The sequence below is a fragment of the Triticum urartu genome, chromosome 2A, assembly GCF_056163025.1.
Source record: "Triticum urartu cultivar PI428250 chromosome 2A, HENAU_Tu73, whole genome shotgun sequence".
Lineage (NCBI taxonomy): Eukaryota > Viridiplantae > Streptophyta > Magnoliopsida > Poales > Poaceae > Triticum > Triticum urartu.
Genome location: NC_141874.1, coordinates 384,101,142 through 384,115,854, shown reverse-complemented (window position 1 = coordinate 384,115,854; position 14,713 = coordinate 384,101,142). Strand labels below are relative to the sequence as shown.

Here is a 14,713-nt window from a genome sequence, read left to right as displayed (position 1 = left end):
CTAGAAGGTGGAGGAGCAGTAGATGTAGAGTGAGCAGTAGATGTGGAGGGAGCAGATTGCCTCGGGGCATAGAATGCACCTCTCCCTCTCCCAGCACCTCTCCCACCACCTGGTGCAGCACCTCTCCCAGCACCTGTTGTAGCACCTCTCCCAGCAGCTGCAGCTGGAGCACCTCTCCTAGCACCTCTCCCTCTCCCTCTCCCAGCTCCTCCTGTTGTAGCAGTTGGTGCTATTGTAGGAGCTGGATGAGAAGCTCTTGCTGCTGGTGTAGGAGGAGCAGCAGCACCAGCACTTGAATTCCTTGCAAGAGGCTGGCAGAAACATGGAAATGAGTTAGCAAATAGTAAAATAAAGAAGGAAAATATGTTAGTACTTAAAAGAGGTTTACCACATGTTTGTTCTTCCTCAAAGGCAGCTCAGGCTTCAACTATTTCATGCAGCTTGTGTACCTATGTCCTTGTAGTCCACAATTGCCACATGTTATAGTCCCCATTCTTGATGTGTCCTTTGGCTTTGGAACTTCAAACTTCCCCTTGATCCTCTTCTCTTTATTTCTTCCCCTCTTCACTTTAAATGCAGGTGGGTCAATGTCTGGACCAGTGGTCCTTATCCAATCATGCTCACCAGAAACTAGATAGATCATTGGTTCATAAGCTGCCACATAGAATTGTTTCTTGAAGAAATTGCTGACATAATCCCCTGGTTTTCTTTTGCCCTTGTTTATTGCTGAGATGGCATGGTTACATGGGATGCCAGTGAAGTCCCATTTTCTGCAACCACATGTGTGAAGTTGCAAGTTAACAGCATGGGTTTGTTTCCCACTTGTAACTTGCCACAAATCCACACCAGCTTGAATAGGTTTGCAAAATTTGGCCCTCTCCTTCTCAACCTCTAGCCTCTCACTATAATGGGGTGTTATCTCCCATCTAGATTTCTTTCCAATCTCCCTATTCCTATGCCACCTCACCATCTGCTTATCATTTATTCCATCACACATTGTCCTAATTGGTTTCTTCCTAACATCTAGTACATACTTGTTGAACACCTCAGACAAATTGTTAACTACAAGGTCAGTCTTGCAGTTTGTGTCAAATGCATGCCTTGCCCATGTTTTGTTGGGTACAGCACTAAGCCACTTCCAAGCTTCCTCACATTCAGTTCTCATGTCATTCATTGCAATGTTAAATTTGTGTTCACTATATGCATAGGCAGCATTATCCATATACTTCTACAGATCTTCCCCCCTAAACCCAGTAGTTTGGAAGTTTGCATATATATATGCCTAAGGCAGAACCTTTGGTTGCACTTAGGAAATACTGCATTCACTGCATTTAGTAGGCCCTGGGACACATAGTTAAACTAGCTAAGCTACTATCTAGAACAAAACAACCATATAACAACAAGGTGAGATGATGCAAGTACATACCTTTTGTCTATCTGACATTATTGTATATGGACCAAACTGTCCCACTTCTCCTCCTAGGTAGATTTTTAGTTGGTGTAGAAACCAACACCATCTAGGTGTGTCCTCTTGCCCAACAATACCAAATGCTAGTGGGTATATATTGTTGTTGCCATCTCTACCAGTGGTAGCAAGTAGTTGAGCACTAGTAGTTAACTTGATGAAGCACCCATCAACACATGAATGTGCAAGAAAATTAAATATCTAAAACATTCAAATGCATTTAAAGATAAAACAATATGTAAGTAATGCAAAAGGTGAAAAAAACTGACCAATGAAGGGTCTGCACCCATTGAGAAACCCCTCCCTTGCTCCATTGATGCAATAGAACATGGCATGGAATCTTGGGCCTGGATGGGGGATTTTTTCAGTGGGTGTTGGAGTTACAGTAGTGACTACTACTCTACTCCCAGGGTTTGTATCCATCACTATCTGAGCATAGTCTTTCAATCTAGGGTATTGCTTTTTGTGGTCTCCTAACACATCATCAATAGCTAGGTTCTTTGCCCTATATGACATTGACCTGGGCACATCCACACCATACTTCTCCATGCAGGTGTAATCAAAGTCTGAATGCCAGTTGTTAGATCAGATCTGAACAGTGACTCATACTTGTTGGCAAGCCACTTGTCACTTACCCTTGTTATCTCTGTACTAATAGGGCAAGTGTGCCAAATTCTCATCTTCTTAATTACAAAAGTAGTTTCACCTTTTATAATTGCTGCCACCATAAAGAAGTTGCAATATTTTTGGTTGCATTCTACAATTATCCTTTGATCTGAGTTCCTGTGATATTTGAAGTTTTTGCCTTGAGTGATGTGTAAGTTCAACAAAGCCTCTCTAAATTGATGTTGATCCTTGAAACACATCTTTAGACATAATTGCTCATGTGGTGCCTCCATTTTCTCATTGTACAATTTCCTAGGAGGCCTCTGCTTTGCCCTGCTCTTCCTTTTCTTTGGCAGCACAAATGACAATGGCTCAAAACCATCATCATCAGCCTCCTTCAACAATCCTTTCTCTTCTTCATCAGATGAAGGTCGGAAATCAGGCTCATCCTCTTGTACTACACTGGAATGTGACCTTGTTGTTGGCCCTCTCCTAACTGGAAGCTTCTGTTTCTTCTTATTCTTCTCTCCGTGTACAATTATAGTTTCTTCATCCTCTAAAACAACTTTGTCATCTTCATCCATTTGAAAAAGTTCCTCAACCTCTGTGTCACCCTCATAATGCAACACTTCTTCCTCCTCAGATTCTTCATCATCTAATTCTTCCTCTTCTATTTCATCATACTCTCTCTGTCTCTTTCCCTCATCCATCTCTATGTCATCAGCATCACCCATATAAAAAGGGTTTCCATCACTGTCATCTTCACCTTCACAATCAGAACCACCACTGCCCTCATATCCCTCTTCTTCTTCTAGTTCCAAAACAGCTTTCATCTTTCCTTCTACATTCTTGCTCTCTTGTGTGCAAACACCAGTACCATGAGCTGCACTGCAGCTGCTACTCTGACTTTCAAAGACAACTCATTCTTGATCGACAGCATAGATGGGTGGCTCACTGAGATCATATAACACAGGCTCTTCATACATAACTGTGGACAATTCTTGCCTCTCAAACTGGCTGCAAGGAGGTGGACATTCCCTCACTAGCAAATTTATAACCTTACACTCCTGAACCTGCCTCTTTACTCTTTGCAACTCAGCATTACTCTCTACCATATCCAATCCTTTCTCCCCTAAATCTGGATTTTCAATGTGAAACAACAAATCATATTCACTAAATCCTTGGGTTTCCATCACTGCAATCATATTCAGATATGTTACATCTGAACTGCAGAGCTTCAGCTCAAACATTTCTAAAGCATCAAAATGGAACCTAACATCCAAAATGTCATCATACAAACTGCAAAATGAAATAACAGACAAAAATGGTTAACAATTTAACCATGGCTAATAAACAGTTTTAATTAACAGATAGGTTAACAAGGATTTTTTAACTATTCAGTACCCAAGTTTAACTTAAGCATAAAACAATTTTTTAGTTAACATTTAAGCTTTGTTTTACTATTCTTAGATATGTTAACATATAAACACTTTTTTAGTTAACATATAAACAAAGCTTTGTTTAAGTTAACATATGAACAAAGCTTTTATTTACCCTTAGCCCTAGTCAACAATTCCAATAAACACAATTACTACAAATCAAACATATTATGAATAAAATAAGAATATGAGAGCAAAGCATAATGATAGTATACGATGTAAACAACATGGAGGCAGTAAACCCTAATCCCCAATTTTGTAGTTAACCCTATGACAACAAACTGATGTTTCGTATTTTCATAGAAGTAGTTAACAGAATATTGTTGCTCTGCTCTAGTTAGGTAACACCTAATCCCAATTTGGACTCAGAAATAACAATGTAAATCATATACAGCAGTAGCAATTGCAGTGATCAACATGGAGGCAGTAAACCCTAATTTCCAATTTTAGTTAGCAAAAATTGAAGAGTGGAGAACTTACAGAACACCACCGATGCCATGAGTCCACTGATGGGCGGTGCTGGGGTTGGCCACCCAAATTCGCGCCATCTGCAGCCTCTGCTCCATCAACAACGCCGGCTCCGAAAAATCAACATCGTTGCTACTGTACTCCGACATGGAGTAGCCGCCACTGCCGTCGACGCCTAAGCGGGGGAGGAGGAGGCCGCTACCACAGTCATCGCCCCGGCCTTCGCCGCCTGCCGGAGTGGCCGATGCCATCGTCTCCTAGGGCACAATAGTCGCGGGGGAGAGGAGGGCACGGGGGAGGAGCAGCCGCGAGGGAGAGAGAGGACAGCGCCTAAGCAGTTTGAGCCATGGCTGCGGCGGCATGGTGTGGTGGCCGGCGGGGAGGGCGGGGAGGGAGGCGGCGGCGAGGGAGCGAGGAGGAGGAAGAGGGCAGCGTACGGGTCGGGGTCTGGCTCGGGCCGCACCAGCCGTCGCTCAACGGTTTGACCCGGGCTCGTCCGAGTCAGCACACGGGCACGCGCTCACTGGCCAGCGTGGCGCCTGACGGGCGGGCCCAACCGGTCAGAATACCTGTCAATACGTATAAAACCCACTTTTAGCCTATTTTGCAATGTCTCGCCCCAAACTTGGTACTGACACGTAAAAATTACCAATCTTGGTACCAATCTGCTTCCAATGCCCCAATTGTGGTACTTCTGTGCAATTTACTCTGTTGATCAAGTTGTAAACTTAAGTCCTATGGTGGTCTGATACTTTTGCTCTGTTTTTTGCATGCTATTTCCTCAGTTCATTAATGCACGCATGCTGAATTTCGTCAGACACCATGTATGAATTACAAGATATAGGGGGAGATCTCCATGATTCTAATCTACAATGTGCATTTGCTATTCAAAGCAAATTCCTCAAATATGCACATCTTCAGGGGGGTTCTTCTATATCTTGCAATCAAATTCCTCAATATCAGTATATACACCTCATATGTTTATCCCCGTTGAAAACAACATATATTTTCACCAATCACCAAAAAAAGGGAGATTGTAACTGCATCTAGTGTCCCTTAGTGATTTTGGTGTATTGAAGACTTATAGGTTAAGGGACTAATGAGTTTGTGAGTGTACACAGGTCTATAATTCTATAAGGAGTTTGATATTTATGATGAAAGTCGACCCCTAAAAATGAATGTGTTCAGCTGAAGACTTTGGTTTTCATGAAGACTTTGAAAGTGAAGAAATTGGTGTGACCATGAAGACTTGATATTCATGCGAGGATTATGAAGCGTGAAGACTTTTGTTTTTGTAATTTCATTTTCTCTTTCTTGAGTCATAGGAAACACCGTATTGTTAAAGGGGGTCGAGGTAAAAGTAAGGAAAAGTTTCCAAGTGATGCTCATCTCAAAATCCTACACCTACCCAATCATTTCGAGTGAAGCCATTGGAAATCTCATATGGTCCAGTCAATTTCTTTAGTGACAGAGACGAAGATCTTCTGGTCTCTGAGGAATTTGTTCTGGCTGAGGAATTAGGAATTCGCCAGTGCGGATTGCCTACAAGTGAGGAACATGATAGCCCTGAGGAATTTGATACTCAAATATCCGACCGTTGTTGTGCTATGCGCCAGCTGTCCCAAAATATCTACCCACCTAATGGTCATATCATTGAAGGGCATTTATGTCTTATCATGTCAGGTTGTTCCCTAGGCTATAAATAGCCGCCCCCTACAACAACTAGTTGGTTGGCTGCTCCGAGAGAAACTGACACTTATCATTGAGAGCATCCCATCCTCCGAGGACTTTGAGCGAAAATCATCAAGTGAGGAAAACCCAAACCCAAAGTGATTGAGCATCACTGAAGAGATTGTTCCCGTGTGGAACCAAAGCTTGTTACCTTTGAGGATTGTGCATCCTCCAGACGGTTAGGCGTCATGGTCTAGAGCATCCAAGAGGAAATTGTGGATCACCGAGTGACCAAGTCTGTGAAGGTTAGGAAGTCACCTGAAGACTTACCACGAGTGATTCAGCGAGGGCTGTGTGACCTTAGCTCAAGGAGAATACAGTGAGGACTGTGTGTCCTCCGGTTTAAATACCTAGCCGCTCCAACCAGACATACGACTATCATAGCAGTTGGAACTGGTCTACCAAATCATCGTCTTCACCAAGCTACCGGTTCTATTTCCTCAACCCTTCATTTCCTCATTCATGTGTTAATGAACTTGATCATTACTGTTTTAAGACTTTGACTGAAGACTTTCTCGATTTCCTCAATTCAAATTCTTCAGTCACTTTGTCTTCAGCCTGCTTATCCTGTTTATACGCTTCTTGTACTTTGTGCTTGTTTTCATTTCATCATGATGACTGTGCTATTACTCTGTTATGCTTGCATCTGAGTACTTATTCCACTTCTAGTTGTTCGTGACTTAGGAATTTTCTCACCAAGAAATTCCTCAGTGACGAATTTGTAAAAATCGCCTATTCACCCCCCTCTAGTCGATATAACGCACTTTCAGCTTCCAGTAACGTTCTCCTCTTTATTCTCATGTTGAACCCTTGCGTAACTGAGGGGAACGAGGGGTCAGCGGACTCTATATAAGCCGCCCCTCTCCTCCTGCACAAGGATTCGCACCCCCTGTAACTCAACACTCCAAACAAACAAAGATCCTACAGCATCGAGACGTAGGGCTATTACGTCCTCTGAGAGGGGCCTGAACTCGTAAATTCGAGTGTACAATCTCGTCGTAGCTAGGATCTTCCCTCTCCTACGTACCCCCTACCTCTACTGTCAGATCCGTTCCCATGACAGTCAGCGCCTCCTCCACCACATCCGGCCACCTAGCTGGAGCTCGCTCTGAAGCAGGCTGGGGTGGCAGAGTTACCCTGGCTCTTCCCATGGTGGCGGCTAGAATACTCAGCTCCTGGTGCCTTAGCGGCTCCGGAACCGTTTTCAGGGAGAGCTTGGATTGACCAAGATCCCCCTCTTTGTTCTCCAGAGGGGTCATCCCCTCCTGGTTTTCGGCGGTCGAGGTATTCACGTCGACCATAATGTCATCTGAAAGTGCGTTATATCGACTAGAGGGGGGGTGAATAGGCAATTTTTATGAAATTCTTCACTGAGGAAGTTGCCGGTGAAAAAAATCCTTAGCGAAGAACTACTAGCAGCGGAATGAGTACTCAAAAGTAAACATAACAGAATACAAGCATAGTCATCATGACGAAATAAAGACACGCACATAGTACAGAAGCGTAAGCATAGGATAACACAGGATGAAGACAAACAGACTAAAGAAATTGAACTGAGGAAATTGAGAGTCTTCAGTCCAAGTCTTCAAACACAGATATGAACAAGCACGCAACACAGTTATGAGGAAATGGAAGAGTTGAGGAAATAGAACCAATAAGCTTGGTGAAGACAATGATTTGGCAGACCAGTTCCAACTGTTGTCTCAGTTGTACGTCTCATTGGAGCGGATGAGTATTTAAACTCGAGGACACACAGTCCTGAACACTCAGCTCAGGACACCCAATCCTCACCGTATTCTCCTTGAACTAAGGTCACACAGACCTCGTCCAATCACTCGTGGTAAGTCTTCAGGCGACTTCCAAACCTTCACAAACTCGGTCACTCGGCGATCCACAATTCCTCTTGGATGCTCTAGACCATGACGCCTAACCGTCTGAAAGAAGCACAGTCTTCAAAGGTAACAAGCGTCGGATCCATGCAGGATCAATCTCTTCAGTGGTGCTCAATCACTTGGGGTTTGTAGGTGTTTGGGTTTTGGTTTTTCCTCACTTGATGATTTTCGCTCAAAGTCCTCGGAGGATGGGTTGCTCTCAAATTACAAGTGTCAGTTTCTCTCGGAGCAGCCAACCAACTAGTGGTTGTAGGGGCGGCTATTTATAGCCTAAGGAGCAGCCCGACATGATAAGACATAAATGCCCTTCAATGATATGACCGTTAGGTGGATAGATATTTTGGGACGGCTGGCGCATAGCACAGCAACGGTCGGAATTTTGAGTAGCAAAATCCTCAGGGCTATCATGTTCCTCACTGTGTAGGCAATCCGCACTGGCGAATTCCTAACTCCTCAGTCAGGACAAATTCCTCAGAGACCAGAAGAACTTCGTCTCTGTCACTGAAGTTGACTGAACTGTATGAGATTTCCAATGGCTTCACTCGAAGGGATTGGTAGGTGTAGGATTTTGAGTTGAGCATCACTTGGAAATTTTTCCTTAGTATTTCCTCGACCCCCTTTAACAGTACGGTGTTTCCTATGACTCAAAAAAGAGAAAATGAAACTACGAAAACAAAAGTCTTCACGCTTAATGTTCCTCGAATGAATACCAAGTCTTCAAGGTCACACCAATTTCTTCACTTTCAAAGTCTTCAGAAATACAAAGTCTTCAGTCGAAGAACTTCATTTGTAGGGCTCGACTTTCTCTGTAAATATTAAACTCCTAATAGACTTATAGACCTGTGTACACTCACAAACGCACTAGTCCCTTAACCTATAAGTCTTCAATACACCAAAATCACTAAGGGGCACTAGATGCACTTACAATCTCCCCCTTTTTGGTGATTGATGACAATATAGGTTAAGTTTTCAACGGGGATAAACATATGAAGTGTAACTACTGATATTCAGGAATTTGATTGCAAGATATAGAAGAACTCCCCCTGAAGATGTGCATAGTGAGGAATTTGCTTTTGAAGCAATGCACTCTTGAAGAGTTGAATCATGGAGATCTCCCCCTATATCTTGTAATTCATACACGCATTTGACATATCACAATGAAGAATTTGAAGGAAATCGTTAACTGGTAGCTGCTCGGTTGGCTGGCGAGTAGGGGATTAATAGGCTAATCGGCAAGTTAATCGGCCATTTAATCAATTACTCGGGTGATTAATCGGTTAATCGGCTACTCGGTGACCCTACGAGTAGGGATTAATCGGCAAGTTAACTGGTTAATCGGATGAATTCTTGAACAGGGATGAAATATGGTGACTGATGTAATTCAGCATGCATGCATTAGCATATATGAGGAATAAGCATGCATCAAAACATATCAAAAGTATCAGAGCACCATCGGGTTTAAGTTTACAACTCGATCCAATAAAGTCTCAGAAGAACGAGAGTTGTAACTTAACAAAAAAACGCCCATATAGAAAGACCCGCTTGAAGACTAACTCAAAATTCTCCCCCTTTGTCATCAAATGACCAAAAGGATCGAATATGAGGACTAACGCCCCTGAAGAATATCAAGTTGATGAAGGAGCGCCAGCGTTGTTGGGGTCATTTGTCGTAGTAGGGCATGCCGCAGTGTCGTCCAAGTCTTCATTTTCATTAGTGTCGCGCGATGAAGAATATGAGCTGGCCACCAGAGAAGGAACCTTGACCTTCTTGAATTTCTTCGGTGGAGGTGCATACCAGTCAAAATCTTCTTTGAGACCCATTTTCTTCAGATCTTCTTCACCATACAGATGTGACAGGATTGCCCAGGTGCGACCGAAGACTTGATGGAGGTAGTAGTGGTTTTTCTTCACTGCATTGTGTGTGGCAGTCATGTTGTGAAGAAGTGAACCAAACTGACGCTTAACCCATTTGTGATTTCGATCCACCTTCTGGTGAAGACTAAGTAGAAGTTCACGGTCAGTCATCACGCGCGGAGCAGTGGCTTGAGGAGTGGACTTGGGTGCATTGGCAGAGTCATGTGTGGCAGAGTCATCATTGGTGGAATAAGATGCAGCTTTGCAAAACTGACCATCCAATGGACGAATGCCTTCATCTATTACAGCTGGTGCCTTGCCCTTTCCATCAACTGAGGAGTATGTCTGCTTGAGGACTTCAATTGGGGGCAAGTAGCTGAGGTGATTCTGGAAATCAACTTTGTAGTTGAGTGAAGACCTTGTCCTGAGGAATCTGATAATCCAAGGTGCATAAGGCTTCAGCTCAAACGGAGACAGTGCAACATTTGCCATAATCCTCATGAAGAAATCATGATAATTGACAGGAATGCCATGAACGATGTTGAATACCAAATTCTTCATGATGCCAACAATTTCCTCATCAGATGAGTCGTGGCCTTTGATAGGACTGATTGTCCTCGTAAGAATACGATAGACAGTTTTGGGCACGTACAGTAATTCCTTCATGAGGAATTTGGTTCTTGGTGCTTGACCTGGCTTCAAAGGTTTCATCAGCACCTGCATGTAATGATGTGTGAGCTCAGGTTCACTGTAGATGCAGCGAGCTTCTTCAAGGGGAGGACTGAGTGGTAGAGCACGAAGCAATTCAGAGGCTGGTGCAGTGTAGTGAGTGTTTTCAGACATCCAGTCCAGCACCCATGAATTCACATCTTCGGCATCTCCGGTGATGTGTAGCGTTGCATAGAATTGAAGAATCAGTTCTTCATTCCAATCGCAGATGTCAGAGCAAAAGTTTAGCAGTCCAGCGTCGTGAAGAACATTGAGGACTGGTGCGAAGCACGGCAGAGATTCCATATCCACGTGAGGAATATGCTCATGGTAGAAGATCTTCTCCTTGTTGAACAGCACTGAGGAATAGAAATTGGCTTGACTAGCAGTCCAGAAACGCCTCTTCCTAATGCGAGCAGAGTTATATGGGTTGTAATCTTCGAAGAATACATGCTTGCCGAAGAAATCATCAGCCTTGAACTTTTGCTTGCGTGAGAATGGATCCTTTGGCTTCGGCAGAGGAGTGTCAGTGAGTTGCATCACGACCTCAGGAATCTCAATCGCAGGTTCTTCAGGCTGAGGAATTTCTGGTTCCTCCTCAGTGGCAGTCTGTGTCGTTGGTTGTTCAGCAGCAGCAGTTTCTTCAGCGCTAGTGGCTGGAATTTCCTCATGGACAGATGCAGTGGGATGAGTTTCTTCATAGCCCATTTGTACAGTTTGTGTGGGGGGCTGAGGAATTTGCTGTAAAGGGGTGAACATTGGAGAGTTTGGATGCTGACCTTCCCAGAATTCATCACTGATTACAAGTGTGGAGCAGCCAACGTCCACTTCTTCATCTTCCATTTCTTCAACGCCAGCCTCTTCAGTTGTGAACTGAGGCATAGGCGAGGAGATGATAGGTGTTGAAGGGATCGCATCCACTTCTATTTCTTCATCCAACGGTTCAAACGAAGCAGCAGAAGGAGTTTCTTCATCAAATCCGCTGGGGATCACATATTCTTCATCAAAAGGAACAAGGTCCTTTGATGGCCTGGTTGAGATGGGAACAACATCAATCGGATTTGCAAATGAACTTGTCATAGGCTTCATTTTCTTCGAAGCTGAAGAATCTGAAGCAACTGATGCTTTCCTTTTCTTCACTGCAGCATGCTCTGCAGCCTTGGTCTTCTTCACATCTGATGCAGATGGAGGGATTGGAGTTGAAGTTGGTGCAGGAGCAGCTGAGGAATCTGGTTGATGTTCTTCAAGCACAACTGATGCAGTTGCCCTGAGTCCTTCAGTTTCTTTAGGCGCACCACTAGTGGGTGCCCTGGCAATTTCTTCAGTGGCTAGAATGCAGTCATCAGTCCCGGAACTCACATTTTCTTCAGAAGCCTGCTTGTCATCAGCGGTGCTGGCATTTTCTTCAGTAGGCTGAGCAGATGCTTCAGCCTGAGGAATTTCCTGTTGCGTTGGGGCTGCAACATTGGAAGTGAAGTTATCCGCAAGTTTCACAAAACGAACCTTGGCTCCAAGCCAATCAGCGCGATATGCGTCAAAGTCATCACTGAGTTTCTTGATCTCAGTCTGAATAGTGACAAGTTCTTCAATTGTCATAGAGACAATGTTTTTCTTCAGATAGCTCTCTTTCTTGTATTGAGCTTTCTTGATCTGCCTGGCCTTCTCAAATTTCCACTTTTCTTCTTGAATGAAGTGGGTCAGCATGGGACTTTGGCCAGGAGTCAGCTTGAAGTCAGGCATGGGAGTGTTGGGGTCCTTGTGCCAGACATCAATGTAGTCGAGGATCAACTTGGGATCCAAAAGCAGTGGCACCTCTGATCCTTTGGCTCTAGCGGCCCTGGCTTGCCTGTCTCTGATGATTTCTGCAAGTTCATCATCATCAGCTTCGTCCTCTTCAGACGGTACTTGGAAAGCGACTTGTTTCTTTTGAGGACTTGGGCGAGGACCTCGTCCAGCAGTGGCCTTTGTCTTCAGCGGTGAGGGGCCAGCTGAGGAACTTGGTGCAACTGAGGAACTAGCTGAGACACCTGAGGCAATGGAGATGCATGCAGTCCTTTGGCATGAGGCGAGATGCACAGGTGCTGAGGATTTAGTCGGAACAGCTGAGGGCTTAGGTGGAGGAGCTGAGGACTTTGGAGGAACAGGAGCAGCATGAGTAATTGGCCGTGAGGGCTTTGAGGATTCTGGCCGTGAGGGCATTGCTGAGGGACTTGGCCTTGAGGGCATTGTTGGTGAAGCACTTGGCTTGCGCGCAGACTTCTTTGACATAGCCTTCTTTGGCTTGATAGCAAAGGCCTCAGCAGAGGCAGCAGCAGCAACAGAGTCTTCATTGAATTTCCTCACTGCTTCTCTGGCTTGCTTAGCCAACTTGGCTTGGCGCTTGGCCCATTCATCAGGATAGTCCTCACCGTGCTTGAGGCTGGTGGGATCAGCGATTTGGCCAGGTGCCAATGGAGCTCTTGGGCATGGAGGATTAAGTGCGAATTTCTTCATATACTTAGGAGTGACATATCTGTACTCCCTCCATTCTCTTGCCCATCTCCTCTCTATCTTCTGAATGCGCACTTTGCGCTCATTCTTGGTTTCCTCGGTAGGTGTGCAGTACCCAGCATATATTTCATCAGGGATCTCAAACGATGTATTTACATCAGGCCTCTTTCCTCCCTTCTGTGGCTTCTTACCGTCAGCCATTTTCTTCAGTTGAGGAATTTGAACAATTGAATTCTCTGAAGAAGTATGCAACTTTTCTTCGAGGAATGCTGCAAATGAGTTAAGTTGATGAGAACCTAGTGATTCAGCAGCTGACATGTGTACCTGTGAACAGAGTATAGTTGCGAGGAATTTGGAGAGGTCATATGTATTCTCAGAGGGTTTTTTAAAAGAACAAGTTTGAGGAATTTGACCAGATGAGTCTTGAAGAATTTCACTAAGCGTTCTTTGTCTTAGGTTCCAGAGTTGTATAGATCGAAGATCCACACAATTGAGGAATCTTGAAGAAAAATGATGCTTAGAGAAACGAATCAAGAACAGATGACTTGTGAGGTGTTTAGTGTGTGAAACTATGAAAAAAAACACCTTTGAAGATTTTGAAGATAATCATTCGAATCAACGAGGGCAGTAAAAGTAAATTTTAATTACCCTGGACGAAGAACAGGACGAACTGGAGTGAGGAGATGTGAAGTTCGTCTATGCAGATCTTCCACGCCCTAACTTGGCGGAGGAAGACGGCTACGGCGGCGGCGGAGTGAAGATTTCCGCAGTCGGCGCGAGTACGTCGGCGACGAGGTCGAGGCAGTGAAGCTCTTCCTCACCGGCGGTGATGAAGTAGCGGCGGTGCTAGGGTTTGAGAAGCTCGAGCTGGAGAGAGAGATCGAGCGGAGTAAAAGAAGTGAGGAAGGGAAGGAGGGGTATTTATAGCCACGGTGAAAAACTGCTCGCCCGAAGAAATTGGACGAATGTGCCCCTGACCCTTCTCATTCGCTTAACATATGTCACCCACGTACTGAGAGGTGGAGATCGTGTGCGATCATGGGTGAGTGGATAAGTATAACATGGGATGCGGAACGGTTTGAGTGGCAAAGCCGAAATTTTTGATAAGATAGGTTTTAAAGTTCCGTTCGCAATTTCTTCAGCTGACAAGGACACAGTGAAGATTTTGAACGAGTTCCAAATAGAACGCACATGAAGAATTTGTGAATAGATTGGGTTGAGTATAGCATAGAGGGGGAAGGGTCCGATCACATTCACTTAGCAGAAAAACCAACTTGAAGAATTAGCAATAAGTGAATGCTGTAGAGGACATAAACTTATATATATATATATAGTCAACGAAGAAAAACGACGGAAGCAGTGAAGACAATGCAAAGTTGAAGAATATGAATAATTGAGGAATTTCAACTTTTGGTGGTGGCATGACCCACCGTATAAGAATGATGATTTCAGACACCACGTACAATTATCGTAGGGTTCTGAAAATCAAATTCTTCGTTAATTTCTTCACACTAAGAATGTGGTTCTTCATTGAATTGAAGAAAAACGTTTCTTCATGTGTTGCACATCTAAGTCATCAATTTTGCATAAGTGTTAGGATGAGTGTCCTTTTCAAAGAACATTCAAAGATTCTAGGATATTTAGCTCACACCGCAACTTGCTAAATCTCTTCTCATCCAAGGGCTTTGTGAAGATATCGGCTAGTTGTTCTTCAGTCTTCACGTGCTCAATAGAAATGTCGCCCTTCAACACATGATCATGAAGAAAATGATGACGAATCTAAATGTGCTTTGTCTTCGAGTGCTGAACTGGGCTATGAGCAATCTTGATGGCACTCTCATTGTCACAGAAGAGAGGCACATTCTTCATGTTGACACCGTAGTCCTTGAGAGTTTGCTTCATCCATAGCAATTGGGCACAGCAAGAACCAGCGGCAATGTACTCAGCTTCAGTAGTAGATAGTGATACGCAGTTCTGTTTCTTTGAGGACCAACAAACCAAAGATCGTCCGAGGAAATGGCATGTACCAGATGTTGAATTGCGGTCCACATGATCACCAGC

General features: G+C 44.1%; 2 protein-coding genes across 2 annotated transcripts; both read right to left on the bottom strand.

The window, feature by feature from the left end:
* Positions 1 to 229: 229 nt before the first annotated feature.
* Positions 230 to 1,222, bottom strand: LOC147985203 (uncharacterized). Its single transcript, XM_087541464.1, has 2 exons — positions 450 to 1,222; positions 230 to 311 (listed from the first exon to the last, which is right to left on the bottom strand). The coding sequence occupies exons 1-2, from the start codon at positions 1,220 to 1,222 to the stop codon at positions 230 to 232; spliced, it is 855 nt and encodes a 284-aa protein (XP_087397590.1).
* Positions 1,223 to 1,375: 153 nt separating this feature from the next.
* Positions 1,376 to 2,805, bottom strand: LOC147985202 (uncharacterized). The gene is made up of 2 exons (XM_087541463.1): positions 1,735 to 2,805; positions 1,376 to 1,641 (listed from the first exon to the last, which is right to left on the bottom strand). Exons 1-2 carry the CDS (start codon positions 2,012 to 2,014, stop codon positions 1,376 to 1,378), a joined length of 546 nt encoding a protein of 181 aa, XP_087397589.1. The 5' UTR covers positions 2,015 to 2,805.
* Positions 2,806 to 14,713: the final 11,908 nt, after the last annotated feature.